General features: G+C 36.6%; 1 protein-coding gene across 35 annotated transcripts in view; it reads right to left on the bottom strand.

The window, feature by feature from the left end:
- LOC132909770 (calcium/calmodulin-dependent protein kinase type II alpha chain) overlaps positions 1-17,557 on the bottom strand; it is a 148,207-nt gene that overhangs the window by 55,688 nt on the left and 74,962 nt on the right. For all 35 annotated transcript variants that reach the window (XR_009658608.1, XM_060964846.1, XM_060964818.1 and 32 more), the window contains exons 4-9: positions 9,218-9,272; positions 8,212-8,350; positions 6,999-7,101; positions 3,512-3,690; positions 2,642-2,764; positions 2,463-2,546 (exon numbers count right to left, since the gene is read on the bottom strand). Coding sequence is in view for 34 of the 35 variants with exons in the window: in XM_060964846.1 (XP_060820829.1) it covers positions 2,463-2,546; positions 2,642-2,764; positions 3,512-3,690; positions 6,999-7,101; positions 8,212-8,350; positions 9,218-9,272 (683 nt within the window). In the remaining variant the exon portion in view is untranslated. The remainder of the gene's footprint in view (positions 1-2,462; positions 2,547-2,641; positions 2,765-3,511; positions 3,691-6,998; positions 7,102-8,211; positions 8,351-9,217; positions 9,273-17,557) is intronic.

The following is a 17,557-nucleotide window of genomic DNA, read 5'->3' as shown; positions in this document are numbered from 1 at the left end:
ACTCGAATAACTATATCATTGCTATTCGACGTGATTGTCACTACAATTTCGCCAGTCGTGTCCATAGAAACGGACCACTTGACAGTACACGCGTTTCCAACGGCAATTCGTGCCACACTGTTCGCAACAGTTGGAATCGTAAAAGTCGTCGAAGAGACTCTGACGAGGTAGGGGAGTCGGAAATCCACGAATTCCCAATCAAAGAAGGCCTACGTAAGGCCTTTGCCACCTCCAATTCCCGCGTTTAGTATCTGCGACGGTGTTTTGGGGACAAAAAGGGGATTAGGAGACGATCAGCAGGAATATGATTCTTTCCCATGGTTAGGAATTTGTAAAATGATCTTGGTTTCTTTATTTCTTTGAAATTCTATGGCCATTTATACTTATTTAAAATTTAGAAGGTATCGTATTAGTTTACGTGATAAGTATACCGCGGATTTCTATGTGTTCGTGCGAAATTTGAAGATACAAAAATGCACAGAACGTGAAATATTTAAAGCAAAGTAAACTCGTATTTTAATCTGCGTTTAAGTTCTATTATTACTAATGAAATTCTATCGATTTCGACAATTTCGTAGGAAAGTCCGTAGTTTATTTATAAGTAATTTCCCAAGTTGGCCTGGAATTTTGTTGTTTCCCTACTATGGGATCGTTCGAACGGTTTTAATTAATTTCTTTTCTTCGAATTTTTGTGGTTAGTTAGAATTTTATTATTGCACTTAAGCAACAAACTTTCATTCGCCTGATATTTTTACATTCACCTGATATATCGAAAAAAAACCGTTTAATGTATGGGATGACCTACTGCTTAAGGGATGATTGAAAAAGTTGTGTAAATGTAACACGATGAATACCGCCAATCCCATCATTGATTCAATTAAGAAAAATTTCTAAATAGAATTTCTCTTCAAAGATGAAATAGTCTATTCAAAATAGAAAGTGGTAAAGTTCTTATAATACATTCTTGAATAAAGATCGATGGAAAGTTGACCGAAATTGCTGGAAAATTATCTGTACAGCGAATGTGAAAGAATACTCTTCCAACGCGCCTACTTTTTAAATTTTCATATTTAAACATGTTCTACTCCTTATCGAGAAACAAACTTTGATTCTTTCTATAAAATTTCTATAAAAACCTAATAGAAATCCCAATCTCCTAATAGAAAGTCTGACAATTTAAACGTAAAACTTTTCCGCTTAATACTCCGATATAATATTATGCACACCTGAAACAAGGACGTAACACAGATTGATCAATTGTTTCACCGCCGAAAAGAGGAGTCGATTGACCCGACAAAATAGCCACGCAGCAGCAAGACAAAGCGAACTCAATTTCGAGTTTCCTCTGACCAGTTCGCCATGGAGTTTCATGGGTAGAAAGGGAGGCCAATGGTTGGACGCTAAACACCGGTTTATCCTGACAGTAGCCGTGCGACTATAGATCATTTAACGGGCTGGCGCACCTTAACACTCGATGTCTCGAATCGAAACTTGCGTGTAACTAGTTAACTGGAGTTCCGGTACAACACGTCGCCAGCGAATTTCCGTTGTTAATCGAGAAACTCGCGACCTCGTACGTCAGCCTCTAATTATCGGAGCTCCCATGGATTTTAGGCTATAATATTACTCGTATCGTAATTCGTTATATTTAACATTTATACCACTGTATAGACATATATATTATTCGAGCGTTGTTAAAAGTTTTTCTATGCCTTTATTCTTTGTCAGATATTTTAGATTTTCTAGGGAAGTAATATCAGTATGACTGACATGTAGGGGTATGTCCTACATTCACAGAAAATTTTAGGATATAAGTCAGACGTATGTACGATATAAATTTATGTCTAATCTAATACGATAAATCTACTGCTCATAATTATCCAAACGACGCACGACGATTAACAGCCTATGGATATTTCGCGACTAATTGAAATTTAAGACGCGTGTTATTTCTAACAAATAATACATTTAATAGAATGTTGCGTGATTTCAATAAGGAATCGTATGTAAGTTAATATTCTTTTATTTTTACAGAAATAGAACGTAAGCAGAAGTTTGTTTTATCGCACTGAAGATTATGTCTGGTACTCTACTTTAAATTTTTTAAATGTCTTCGCATATTTTATACTATGCTCTCTGCATCGTAGCAACTTTGCGTATCGCAAATGTGCATGGAATTCCGCATTCTAGCGATAAGAATAGCAGAAAACTCCTATTTACCTTTATTTGCAGTAAAAGTGAAATGAAATAAAGAAGAGTTTCAATATTATCAGAACAACTACGAGCATTTGACTCGTTTCTCTCTTTCGTTCTTTCCCTTTCCTCATTTATCTTGTTTATTTCTTTATAATTTCTTTCTTCTCACCTTTTTTCAATTTGTAAAAAATCCTGAAGAAGTGCCACGGATGAGCGCGCGAGTGTTAATTAAAATAGAAGAAGAATAAGGATAATGGAAGACTTACTTTTAATTTGCGCCTTGCGTTGAATTTCTTCAAGCAATCCACAGTCTCTTGTCTGTGGACGACGGATGCGACACGTTCACGTTGCTGTAACACGAAAGGAAAAAGAAGAAAATTGACGTTGGCTGTTCAAGATGCTTCGCAGTGATGGATGCACGTTTCACGAGGCTGATTTTACTTACGCAGATCCACGGGTGCTTCAATGCCTCGCTGGCGGTGATCCTTTTGCTCGGGTTCACCGTCAGCATCTGATTGATTAGGTTCTTGGCTTCCGGCGTGACGGTGTCCCATTCTGGGCTTGGATACTGCCGAAAACAAATGAGCAGAATAATTCGTTAAACGCCGATAAAGATGACAAGTTTTATGGCGATCCTTGTCGTACGGCATTTAAGTTATATTTTCCCTTTCTTTGACATTTCATTAGACCTAAACCTCTTGCGTTCTTTGGGTCATTATATATTTTCTTATCGTTAGGAAACTTCTCGAATTCGAATAAAATAAAGAAGCGTAGTGATATATCTGCTGTCTTATTCCAAATTTATCGTGAACGTTTGTTTGAGTATTAAAAGTTTCGTTTTTGGTAAGAACGAAACCAAGATCAAAATATTAAGAAATAAAGATCGCTGCGAGATTGAGGAACAGACGGACAAGTTTTTCATTGAACTAAAATAAACTACAATTATTTTTTACATTATTTCTAGTTTAACTTAAACGAACGATTAATCCAAAAAAGAAATGGCAGTCGATTGAATTTATAATTACAGTGGATTGAACTAATTCAAACAAATTTAAACGAAAAGAATACAATCTAGGGCGTGAAACGCAATCTTTCTAATCCAGAAAACAATTTACGATCGAATAAAAAATGCAGAAAACAATCAAGCGTTTTCGTACACGATCGGTCGACTTTTAGCCGAAAATTTTTCCAAATCCCTCGACAGGGTGAAGGATTTTCATGAAGGTTTAGCTTGAATAAATAAAGTGATCGATCGAACTGGAGGAAGATTGGCCAGGAAACCGAGTTGAAAATAGCATAAATAGATTGTTCTTACGTCGTATGATCCGGCCTTGATCTGCGCGTACAATCGATGCTGATCCTCGTCCCAGAATGGCGGATAACCGACCAGGAGGATGTAAAGAATGACACCGCACGCCCAGATGTCGACTGGCTTGCCGTATGGTTCTTTCTTGAGTACTTCCGGGCTGAGGTAACCGGGCGTCCCGGCGAAACCTTGGCAAAAATTATTTCCGGTCATTCTCGAGAGAAATTTTATCTATATTTTGCACTAAAATATTGGATGCGGCAATTAACACGTTTCTGCCTTTTCATTCAATTTCCATATTTAAACAATCGATTCAGAAATTTTCAACAAGCAACCAATAGCGGAATGGATGAATGTAATATAACGGAGAGAATATTTGTATGAAATATTTCGAGATAGAAGAGAAATAACCAAAGAGTGGAGATATTTTTATTTCATCACAGTTATTTGTAAGTTCATGTTTCATGTTTTTATGTTTTAGTTACGATTTATGTATGTAATTTATGTAAAACCAATTTCTAGGCAATCAGACTGAAATAAATAAACATATGCATACATTTTTGCACAGAAATTTTTTATGTTTAAAAGGTTATTCTTATAAGGCGAATTTTTACATTTTTAACAAGGATTAATCGGAAACACTCGTATTTCATTTTACGAAAATCTTGGATGAAGATTTTAATTTTTTCTCTCCAACTATTATTTTATACTGAAGGAAGTTTCTTTGTAATATCTGAAAAGGAACAAGATCGAAGATTTTATGAATTCAAAGTTCTTAAAGTCTTTACTTATGCCGTGAGTTTCGTAGAATTAGTACGTAGAATTACGAGAAATTTTTTAGAACTACGAAGGAAATCTTTATTTCCAGTACTGGAAATATATGTAAAAGCGAATACAAAAATTTAAAAGAATTCTCTCGCAAGGCAAGTCGGTGACGATCTCTCACGAACATTTTATCTTTGGAAAATTATTTTATCGTAAAAGATGTTTTTTTTCGAACCAAAAAACATTGACGAATTTCGTAAATTAAAATTCCCAAAATTTGTATCTATAGAATTGACTTTTCTTTGAGGTAACTTTCGTGAAACTTCATAAAAAAATAAAAAGTTTCACGAAATAACAGAAAAGAGCTTACGAGCTCTTTAAAATGTCAGAAAGCTTGATTCAGAACCGAGGTAAATGGGTAGTAATTTCTTGCACAGAGTGGAGAAGATCGAAGCTAATCTCGCCACTATCTACGTTTCGCTCGAGTATCTACTGCTCGACCATTATGACGTCTTGGAACTCTCGACGACTGAAGTTTCGAATTTCGCGCGTTTGATGACGAAGATACGGAAACCACGTCCTCGACTAAAGTCATAGTGTCGAAGGAATTTCGTGGTATCGGCTTTTCGAGGACGGAAAGGAACGTCAGCGTGTTTGAAGCCGGTCGTTCGATAGACAGTCGAGGATGGAAAGTGGTGAACGCTGTTCCGTAGACTCCAGTCATCAAAATGATATAGTTCGCTGTTGATACTATTTTTATGAGGGCGAATGTGTTTGTTGCGTTGTCGGTTCTTTCAATGCGAACGTTATTTTAATGTTCTACCTGTTGAATATATGGACGAGAAGTCCAAGAGCTTTAAGTTGTTGCATGGTGATATTTGAAACGGATCTCCGACGAATGGAATACGCGTTAAGATGAGTCGTTATAATTCCATTTAATTTGAACAATTTGGAGAACGTATTTGAGATGAAAGTACGGCGCGAAATTAAAGAATCAAGAAGAGAAGCGAAAATATTTAGACGAGAAATGGATCTGATCGAAAAACGAAGAAGAGGAGAATATTTGGACAAGCCAGTTCAAAGGACTGTCTTGTTTAATCGAACTTTGTTAGTTAAATTTATACGCAAGAAGAATTATGCTCATAAAAACAAGATTAAGACACGAAATGTAATTTTTTATATTCTCAGATTATAATCCCAAGAAGTTCTGAAAAAAAAAGCTGTTTGACAATTTTATGTTTTATACCCTTTGATAGCATACCAAAAGATTATGAATAGGAAGAATTGTATTATCGAAGAAAAATTATCTTTAAATCAATCGTTTCACCACAATAATATTTATTTACCCTTTGACAACAACCCCTTGTCCAATTATTAGTAAAAATAACTATGCTCATATAAATTACGTTTCTCCTATAGTATACGTATATTCGAATCTCCAATAACACGTCTAACAATAACACAACCACAAAAATAGAACAATCTACTGGGATATATTTTTTCACGCCTAAAAAACACATGCACGAACATATTCATGTACTTCAACCCCTTTCAAAAATTTGCAAAAGGGTGCGCGCATGGAAAACAATTTCAAGCAGAGCGGACAGGCCTCAATCTGGCTGGATTGTTAGCGAGAGAGGAAGAAAAAACAACATTCAATCTCGAGAAACAATATGAAGGAATTTCAGAGGGCGAGAGCCAGGTTTCCGGTTTGGATCCGGAGCGGAGTGGTTCTTTGACCGCAAACACAATACGGAAAATCTCTGAAGAGGGAGAAATCTATTTTGCCTGCGAAAACGCGGAAACTTTTCCAATAGCACCGGGCGAACTTCAACGGAGTTTCTCCCCGAGTAAAAACAAACGGGAACAGCCGGTCGAACCAGCCAGTTCTGACGTGACACGCCCGTACATAAATGCACTGGGCTGCTTCTATACGATGTACGACGCGCGTCGACACGAGAAAGAGCCGAAAGAAGGATGAAGAATCCCCGGAAAATAGGGGGAAATGAATGGAAATGTCGACGGCCGGATTTAAATCGCGAGAGCGTAGAAACGGCGGAGAAAAACGAATAGAAGAAAAGAAACGTGGAATTTCGAGCGAAAGATATGATGAGAGATCATTGCAGGGGAAGACGAAAATTTACTTTTCCAACTCATCTATTTATCATCGCGCAAGTGCAAATGTTAATTCGTCAAACTATCAACGAGCTTCTCCATCATTTTTCTTTACTTTCTTTCTTTGCTCTATAATTAAAAATAATGTCTCTACGATACCAGTCGTGTTCGCGGTATGTATGAAAAGGTAGCCGTTCATTTTTCCTATTAACGATTTCTAATTGATAATTCTGACGATTTTATGGCGCATAAAAATGCTTTCGGCAACAATTTTCAATACGTCTTTCACTTTTTTCCTAAATACTTTTCTTACAGTTGGCGAACAAAAGAAAGTTTACAAAATAAGAAATATAAGAAGACATAAAATAATTTTACAAAATGGATTTATATTCAATAAGAGCAGTGAATAAATATAATATATACCATAGAATGTTACCAACATGGTAAAAAATGTTCAATGCTGAAATTATTGAAATTCATAGTGTATTAAATTTTTAACTTTTTTTTATCCGCCATTGTGTTCGAGTTGTTTTGAGAGTTTCGAGAAAAACGAATGTTTGCCGAAGAAAATATAATATAAAAATACAGAAAGGAAAAAGAAACGATATAAACTTACCGAACCATGCCTGTGCTTCACCCTGCACCTCGATCGCCAATCCGAAGTCCGCTAATTTCACAGCCGCGCCCTTCGCCTTACTTGCGAGGAGTAAATTTTCGGGCTGCAACAGGAAGCAGACTCGTCGACATTCCTGCTCACTCTTCGCACAAACCGTTGCCGTTGTCCTGCATTTTTACGCGGCCATGCTGTAGGTTGATCCATCAACAGGAGATATATACGTGCATGCTTGACACACATTGCGGCTCTACCTTCTACACTGCGCTGCTTTTCACTCTCATCTTTTCCTTTCTTTTTTTATTCCTCTCCCACTCTTTCGGTTTCCACGAAACGCCACTTTTCGTACGGTCGTGTTCTCGCGTTTCTTTTTACGTATTTTCTCCCTTATCCACCCTGTTTTTTCGTGTCCTTCCTCTCGTCTCTAGTCGAATTAATTTCCTTTTCTTTTTCCCTTTACGATTCAAAAATTTTCCGCACGAAATTCGCCCATCATGACGAATGCGTTCTAAATCTAACACGCAACGCGACGATTTAAGCGATAATCTAACGTGAAATTTGGCAGTTTTCCAGATATGGAAAAATCCTTCTGTCACTGATTTCATTATGGGGAATATTTTTCGATTTGGAGAAAAGAAGAAAATGAAGATATTGCACGTATAAAATATCACTTTCTGTAGAACGATGTTTTAAACGACGATTAAACGTAAAATTGATAAATGCGTCAAGCTTTGGATCTACTCAAATATTCTCGTGCCAGTAACTTGCAAAGAATTGCTCCGAAGAAAGTTGCGAAATTAAGTAGGGAAAGGAAAAATTATACTATTACGCTCTGCAGACTTGATTCGTGTCGGTCGTTGAAACAATAACCGAACGTGAAAATTCAGAAACTTAAACCTGAAATTTACTCAAATTTGCTCATTTCAAAAGCTTATTATGAAATTTAGAAAAATTGATTATGAAGCTGATTAAAATTGCTGTTCCATTTTCTACGTATTCCTATTTTACCTTTTCCTAGCCGCTTACTCCCGTTTACATTATATTCTTTTTTTTTTCTTTTTTTAACCAACAAATCGCTCATGTCTCATCGACTATCGAGCCCTAAACCTTTATCTGAAAATATTCGGTTAAACAGACTAAACCTTTGCATTCCCAATGTACTGGACCTTCTCAAGCATGGCGCTAGTTCGTCCGTAATATTCGTTTCTCTACGTACTTTCAGGTCCCTGTGCACAACTCCATTGTGATGGCAGTGGTGAACGCTTTCCAGGATTTGTTGAATACAATGAGACGCGTCCGCTTCGCTGTAGAATTCTCGCGCCACGATATCCTCGAACAGTTCGCCGCCGGTTACTCTGAAAATGACATGTACGATATCTCTTCGAATCTTCGTTCTCAAAGATATTAGTCGAATCGAGAAGGAAATTTTGGAAAGTGGCGAAATCAAGAAAGTCGATTTCGAAGGGTAATCGAGGATCGGTGGATCAGATATTAGGAAATTGAAGAATCGAGATGCGAAGCAATTTGATGATTAATCAGGTATCGTAAAAAAATTCACAGAAATAAATTTAGAGATGAAATATGAAAAAAAGGGCAATTTGGAAAATATCGATATTCACTAGAAGCATAAAAATTCCAAAGACTCGCAAAGAATATCGATCAAGCTGGCAATTAAATAACCTGCCGTTGTAGTTTTCACCGCGAAACATCGATACCTCGCGACCATGCGAGCTCATTAATATGCAAATCGAGGTTGATTTAAATTCACGAGGGCAGATCGTTCGAATAATTAGTCGGTGACTGGAACAAATTAACAATTACCGAACAAAGTCGCGAGAATAAAGGAAGCAAGGGTGAATGCTGTAGACGTTAGGGTAATTTTAATGTTCTGAATGAATTCTGAATTTTAATTATGTTACGGATTTTCTGATGAAACATTTAATCATCGATAATGTTGTTGCAAGTTAGATTAAGCTTTCATACAAACTAAATCGTTGATCTCCGGTTAGAAACTTTTGAAAGTTCTAAGAGACAAATCATTCTCAGAGTATAAAATATTTCTTTTCAACGCGAATAAAAAATATTCTCTAAAAAAAAAAAAAATGTCTTTCCTTACAAACTAAAATTCCTAGTAGGAAGCTTTAAATTTAAATTGATTAAAGAAAATTGAATTTTGGAAGCATTATATCGCTATTGTACGTGTATAAGCGGTATTTACTTACAGGTCAAAGACGAGGTAATGGTGGTTTTCCTCCTGTATGCTATCGTGTAATCTCACTGTAACAGAAATAAGATTATAACAAGTTAATATCGTACTTTCTTGTTAAAAGTAGCGATAAATTTAAATATCGTAGAAAGTTAGTTTCAACTATATATATACCGATGTATTTTCTTTTTTCTACGGTATTGGAGACCATAATTTTTGATATTCTAGTGATTTGTAAAGGAAATTTTCTGGCACAATTTCGAACGTAGCGTGAATTCTTCGTTTACTATTTATTCTAACCAAAATAAATAAATGAACAATCAACAGGTGATTGTAACAATATTTAGATTTTAATAATTTTAAATAACCTACTATTAGTTGCTATTTCGATATTTCCAACGATATTCCCGAAACGTTTCCCTCCAAAGCTTTCCGAACGAGAAGAAACAATCATACGCTCGGCGGAAAAAGAAAAGATAGAAAAACATTTTCCACTCCATTCTCATTTCGCCATTAAAAGCCAGAAACACAGTTTCGGGGCGCAAAAGAAGAGACTTTAATACAGAGAGACGATAATCTCGGCTTTCCTCGATTCCGTGATATTTCCGCGGAACTTCTTACTCAACTGTTCGCGAAACAAGCATCCAATTCTGACAAAGATAAAGAGAGGATGGTAAAAGTAGAAGAAGGCACTCGATCTCTCCTCGTGGGCTGAAATTCACCGCCTAAATCCGGAGACGATCTCAGTCGCGAGACGATTGAAGACGCGGAAGGAAAATTGTCGCGATATCGTGCAAACGATTTTCATGGTCGTTGGACAAATTGCCCTTCACCCTTGTAACGAGTTCCATGGAAACGACCGCATTACGATGCTCAAATTTTCGTTAGATTTTGTTCGTTTAACACTTGCAGGATTTTTATCCGATGCAATTAGACAGCGGATGTTTATGTAAATTCATATATTTACGAAGTCGAAATCTCAGATGATATAAAAATGAGAACTGTTATATACTACTGCTATTTCCTAAATCTTCTAGCAAAGTTAGATCAAGAAATTAAGGATAAGACGAACGTGAGAATTTTGTAAAATCTAAATCAACGCAATAAAATACAAACTCGATTGAAAATACTAATAAATGTAGAAATAAAATGTAGAAATTCCAACAACTTTCGATAAAAAGATACTAAAGAACATACTATTACGATGTACTAAAATTTTACAAAGATAATTGTGCTTTACAAAGATCGCTGTAAAAATTAGTCCAATTTGCCTCTTCAATTTCGATATCACATATCGTGGAAATAAAGGCCGAGTCAGATCCTAAATTCACAAAGTCAACATAATAACTACGTTTCAGAAGTCCAATTAGCCTTTCATTTTCCTCCTCTTTCTATTTCCGTTGCTTTCTAGTCGACCGGAATGTTTCGTGTATTTTTTCATTAATTTCACCGTATTTTTCTGTCTTGAAAATACTATCAACCAGGATGTTCCTTCGTATATTTGTTCGTTAATTTCGTCATATTTTTCCGCTTTAAAAATACTATTCGGCGTTCCTGGAAAATGAACGGACAAGCTGAAACGTATGAAACGTTGCAATTAAGAGTTTTAGACGAGCGTAGGGAATATAAAGGCCTTGGATGGGAAACGTGGAAACGTTTTAGACAGGATGGAGTAACGAGGAATTATTTAAGCGCGAGAATATTCGGTCGTGACATGCAAACTGAACTGAAGATCGATACGCGTGCACACGGTTCGAGTATCATTTGCATCCGCGACAGTTTGCTCGATCACGACGTTCATTAGGGTCAACGAAGAGACGTTTCTCGCGATACAAACCAATGGTGCCCGTCGAATCGACCTTAATTAATGTCAACTGAAAGCGAGTCCACGCGAAAATCCTACGTCTACCACTGTAAAACGTTATCTTATACAGAAAACAGCTTCAGGACATCGTGGTGAAACCTCGAGGAATATTTTCTTTATTCCGTTCTCTTCTTTAAACATCGAGAAATTTTGTTATCAGGTAAAATGAGTTTTCTTTGAAACGAAACTTTTCAACGAAATACACGAGATTACTTTTTACATTTTCTCCTGTTAAAATGAATTGAAGCATTTCATTATCGAATAGAACGTGGAACTTTGTTTGCAAAGAGTTGTCTTTTCTTGCAGAGTTTTTGGTGAAATATAACTCTTGATACACATAATGACAGTTCTTTGGAAATTGAACGATTCTTCTACTTTCGAATGTTGAGTAAAACGTTGAAAGCTTTTTTTTTCTTTTTGAAAAGAATTTATGTAAGTTTCTGCAATAATATAGAACTCGTATTCAGATTGAACGTACGAATTGAACTAGCCAATTTTCAGAAACAGTCTATCTATTTCAAAAGATATTGAGTAATGTAAACATCATGTACGCTGTATATATCATAAAATATAATAAAATTACCTTGCAATCCGCCTTTAGTAACAGTAATAAGCATATCTGGACTATTTTAACGATTGATTGAAGAGTTTGGCCAAGGAAGATTTTAGGAATATCAAAGAATATTTCAATAAACAACGGACTCTCGTCTAAACGCTATCGAAGTAGAATCATGCAATCCTACACAGACAGCGCTTCGCATCGACTTCCCTATAAATACCAAGTAGACGGCCAAAAAATTGGCGCCGTGTGGGTGGCAATACGACTATTTATGATGGTGGCTCATAACACAAGCAAACAATCTACGAGTATCGACGGAGTTTAGGAATTTTCGAAATGCGTTATACGTGTTCGATGAAGGATGATCTTCTATATATAACAAATATATCGGTGAAAAGTCGGTAGATTAAAATATGAATTTACACTTTTATTAAAATTGCATATACATGTAAATTCGTTCAGATAAGTTTTTCTATTTATTCTTGAATGATTTAATCCTTTAAGTTAATCTTTTAAATAAATACGATAACGAATAAATTCATCGCAGATTTATATTACATTCCTTTTGCGGTGACTTTTTGAGGTCTTTTTTTCTTTTACATCGACGATCGAACGCGTCAATCGAAATATCTTTTAAATAAATTCAACAGCAAATTTATCGTACTTTTATATTACGTATTTTATTTTACGCGGTATACCTTCGCGTTTTAGGATCAATTAAAACTTCTGCGAGGTTTGCTTACTCAATAGTCAATAAGAAAAAAAGCTAAAAAAGTTTGCGTACTAAATTACTAAGTTTAATAAATCCTTTTTCACGATTTCTACGTTGAAACCCTTTCGGACAATTTCCTTGACAAATTCGTGACGTCGAAAAACAGCAATAAAAAAATTTCATCCCTCGATATTCGCACAGATGTGGAAACTACAAAATCCACAGTTGTATCGGCTGTAAATTCGATCTTTGTATCTATACGTGGAGAAGAGATCTTAGCAGAACTCGACGAGTGTCACGATTCGACACGGATTGGAGGAACCAGACGCGGAATTTAATGAAAATGGAAGAGATATCCAGAAGGGACGAGACAGCGGTTCAGACGCCAGATATCCTTCGTCCTTCATCCTTTTCAAATGATCCTCAAACCGATCAAAGCTAGCACGAACGAGAAAGATGAGAAGCCTATCTTCTCGCTTTTTGATACCCTCGACCGATCCAATAAGGATCAAGAGGGTGCTGGAGATCAGAAGCTAGAGCCGGGCCGTTATTATGGGAATTTTTATCGACGAAAAAGAAGGGAGATGGTAGAATGTGCAGGATTCGAATCGAGGTAATTTTTCTACCACCACGAACTATCGCTTGTCGTTCACAGCGATAAATGCTATCGAGGCTGCAGAGATGGTTAGGCGACGCATACGATTCGCGAGGTAAATGCAACTCGAAGCCGAATGATAGTATTGAAATATATGTAATTTTGTGTGTTGCACGGGATTAACCGTGTAGTAGTGTTACACATATGTGAGTATGAGTGTGTGTGGTAGTACGTGCGTGCGCAGTGTCTCGTAGAACAGAAGAATGCAACTGTTCCATACTCATGGTGGTGAAATATAGTGAGACAAAAAGAGTGCTGAAATACGTACAATGGGTATCCACGAATATCTTGTAAATCATATATTAAATAAATATGAAACTATTTTAATATCATTTCTACGTGTAATGTGAGTGTTGCTACATATTTATTTCGGCGACTAAGATCCACAATTCTCAATAGAGTTTTAGGTTTAACGCGGGTAGGTACGGTGGAACTTTACTCGGATATATTGTGATAGAAAGATATTTCGAATTTATTTATACGCGTTCGAAAGTTTGTAGCAGTCTTTGCTTCTCGGACGAAACAAATTTGTTCGTAGATTTTTCCGAGATATGCTATAATTTTCATTTTTAAATGTAGGCAATTGTTGGAATATTTATTGGTATTATTTTCTAATTGTTTTTCCTTTAGCTATTGTGTTATATTATAGCTGTGATTTTATTCGTACCATATCGAGCAAAATGGATTGAACGAGATTGTTGAATAGTTGGAACAGAAAAATTCGATTCGTCTGTTTTTAAAGCGGCAATCTGCTTAAAGTAGTTCCGGTCATTAAATCTTCTTGAATTCAATGATTACGTAAATGGATTGGAAGAATGAACAGTAAGACGGTGCAAGTTAATTCAGTGCTTCTGAATCTAAATATATTTTCCTGTTTGGAATTTATCGTTTCGAAGACATCTTGACGAATAGCTTTTTATATTTCTAATATAACATCACAATTTTTCAAATCGGTTCAAATTTATCGATTGAACGATACAAAGACTTTTCTCTCAATAAGTTACAAATTTCAAAATAAATTCAATATCTCGTGATCCATAAAATCCACAAAAAGATCCGCGTAATCCACAAGAGCTTGGATTACGTTAGTTTAAGTTACAAACACAGGAATTAGATCGCAAGATAAGACCTTAATGTCACACAATGCGCTACCGAAAACACGTGTATTAAATAACAATGCCGGTTTCGTCCATTCACGGCCAGTTCACCGGAAATGGTTAACAGAGACGTGAGTGAACGGTCGATTTGGACAATTGAAAGAACAGCAGAGAGCGTTAATCTTGGCAAAGAGAAGGAGAGACGAGAGTAACCGGCGTTAGTATCGATCCTAGAAGCCACACCTTGACGCAGCGAGTCGCGAAGCTACGCGTTTTCGCGATTTCGTTTCCGTTGTTGAACTTTCATCGCCTTTGGCATTAAACTTCCACCGAAATGTCATGTCTGTCTCGTCCGAGATTTATCATCCGTTGGAATTATCGGTTATCACGTCTGGCGACGCGCGAAATGTCAAATTCCTCCGTTATTTTCAAACTCTCTAGCACGACAAATTTGCAGTGATCAACATCCTCTTAATAAATGATCCTTTTTATCGCTTTCTGCTATATTTAGACATTTTTGCTGCAGTTTTTTCCATATTCTATATTCCTCGTCAAATATATGCTAAAAGTATTTAATTATATACGTCTACAAAAAGTATCGACACGTTATTGTATTTATTGTAGCATTCGGATCCGATTAATTAGTTTCATGTTAAATTTCGTATCATTTAGTGGTGTCTCCATAGTTCCGACTATAAAAATTTTCTACTATCAACGTAAAACGTAGAACCTGATAGAAAGCTTCGTCAGAAAATAAGGATATCTTTGTGAATATCTTTGATTACCGTGAATTTCTTTCATACGCGGACGACTTGAAGATCTATAAGACGTTTCCTTGTTATAGCAAAGCTACCTTAGTCGCAGTCGGTTTTAGATGAGTTCATCGATTGGTGTAGAGCTACCAGAATGTTTCTAAACTATGCTAAATATTATATCATGAGGTTCTCGCGATCTGACAGTTGTATTATGTTTCCGTATAATCTTGATCGTGATGCTTTAGTCGAAGACGATGTAATTAAAGACTTGGCATATACTTCATGCCGGATCTACGCTTCTCTAAACATCGTCATTACGTTGTTAGACGTGTCATGAGAACTTCCGCAATTGTGAAGCGGTTTTCAGTTAATTTCCAATTTATCTCAACCATTGAACTTCTGTATATCATTTCGGTTCGATTTCGTCTGGAATACGCCTCGATAATATGGGACCAAGCATGCGAGAAATATGATTCTCTTATTGAAGGAATTCAACGTAAATTCCAGAGGTTTGGGCGTAACTGTAATTATGAGCCCGTTCTTGGTGCTCTTAACGCGCTACCGTTTGCAGATCAGAGGAAAATAAGCGACGTTACTTTCCTTAAAAAAGTCTTAAGTGGTTAATAATTTGACTTAACGACGAATTAATCGTCCTCTGTTGCTTGGCATTATCAGTTCCCACGAGCCCTCTAAGAACACGAGGAGAAGTAATATCTTTTCTGTCAATCTTTTATATCTTTTATAAATAATATCTTTTCAGGTTGTTCGGATCCGTTCGTATGCTTAATCGTGCCAACTGCTACGCTGACCGCCTCGACTTTTTTCTTGGAAATACCGTTTTGCTTAAATCTACCTTCTGCAGACTTGCGGTGTAGATGGAGTCTCGATATGGCTCGTGTATTTCTTTAAGCTATATTTATTTAATTTTCACGTACACGTGTGCATATAATCGGACTATGATCCGTTACTAAATAACATGACACACGATAATATTCCTTGTAATCATTGTATGTTAACATTCACACGAGATAATATTCTATAACGCAACAAAAAAAAGATCATAGCTTAAAAATCTCTATAATACATAAACAAAGCATCGTGGAATTTTATTCACTGTCCATCTAGGAAGAAATTCTTCGAAAGATACCTAAATTCGTAACAATATCTTACCATCGTTCCCTCAAATTTGCAGCCGTGTACGTTCCTCGCATTTCTTCGATGGCGCACATACAGAAGATTAACGGCCGAATGAAAAGGGAAGAAAAACACACGATGGCATCCAGTGGGCTGCTGTTCGAATTGCACGGAAGAAAAATCGAGGGACGTCGTGTGTTGGGATGGCAGTGGTCGTGGAGAAGACGAGCCACGGTGCAGAGAGGAAAAAGCGAAGAAACATGAATCGAGGTGGCAGCCAGGCCAGTAAACGACAGAGAAGGGGAGGCTGAAACTGAGCGAAGGGAGAACAGAGAAAGGTTCGAGGAGGATCGATAGGTATCACTTGTTGACTAGAACGGACGTAAGCCGGTGCACGCCATGATGGAAACGGGAAGAGGACGTAGTAATTCATCGGTCACGTCTAGCCAATGGATAGAGCCGTACGATGAATAAAAGAAACCCTTGGCTCCTTATGAATTATGGAATCGACTCGACCGATTTAACAAACCCCGTGACTTTTGTCGGCGACGCGTCTTGATATCGCCTTCTAATTCATCCCAGCCACCCTTAACAGTTGTTTCCATTCAACTTGGGCCTATCGTTCAAGGAGAACCATGTCATCCAAGTAAATACGGGAAAGGAATTTTTTATTGCTTGTTGAAAGAGATTATGGTAGTTATAGGAGAAGATATATGGTGGGTATTTTTAAATTAGAGCAGATCGACAAGGTTGGTTCTAGGAGGAATTCTTGTGTACGATATTATCGAGAATTCTGAAAGGAACTATATTTACAAATGGATTTTAAGTTAAATATTGCAATTTATTGATAGTTGGATGTTGGAAATGTAATTCTAAAAAAGTGTACGGACTGTATGCAAGCGAGTTTCTGAATTAAATAGCATCTGAAATTCGGACTACGATTTTTCATTCGTTTGGAAATAAATATATCTTGTTCAGGAATGTATATACCACTGTTCTTGATCGATTCTCCCATTTTCAACCTGTCAAATAAATTTAAACAGCGCTGCTGACGTTATTCCTGCAAGAGCTGAAATTTGCTCCAACGTCGAAATTCTTGTACTAAAACATGCATTAGACGCTTCAGAACCAACTATCGTCTCTATCAAATTCGAGTCTTCTAAACCTTTGCACGATCATCAATCGCTACGAGTTCGATCCATCATTTACTCCGAATACTAAATCAACTTTTATTGTTAAACAATACGAGCTATCTATCGCCTAGTAACATCCCTTAACGATAACATAAATAAACAATATCCCTTAATCCTTCGTTGAACGTGTGTTCAATTTCAATTTTCAATTTTCCCCTAAATTTCCACCGAAAATTGACATAAAATTAGACATCGCAGAAAGAAAAAGGAAAATCTCTCCTCGAGCGGTAGCGAAAGAATAAAGATTCCAGGTAGTCGAGCAGGAAATTCGCGTTCCAAGCGAGAAGAAAATTCCCATCTAAGATATCGAGGGATTCTACGAATCAACGATTCGAAATTTTTTGGAAGTCCTCCAAAAGCTCATAGAAGAGAGGTGATTTCTTCGAA

The sequence above is a fragment of the Bombus pascuorum genome, chromosome 8, assembly GCF_905332965.1.
Source record: "Bombus pascuorum chromosome 8, iyBomPasc1.1, whole genome shotgun sequence".
Classification (NCBI taxonomy): domain Eukaryota; kingdom Metazoa; phylum Arthropoda; class Insecta; order Hymenoptera; family Apidae; genus Bombus; species Bombus pascuorum.
Note: the sequence above shows the minus strand (reverse complement) of the source record. Positions and strands in the feature narration are given on the sequence as shown.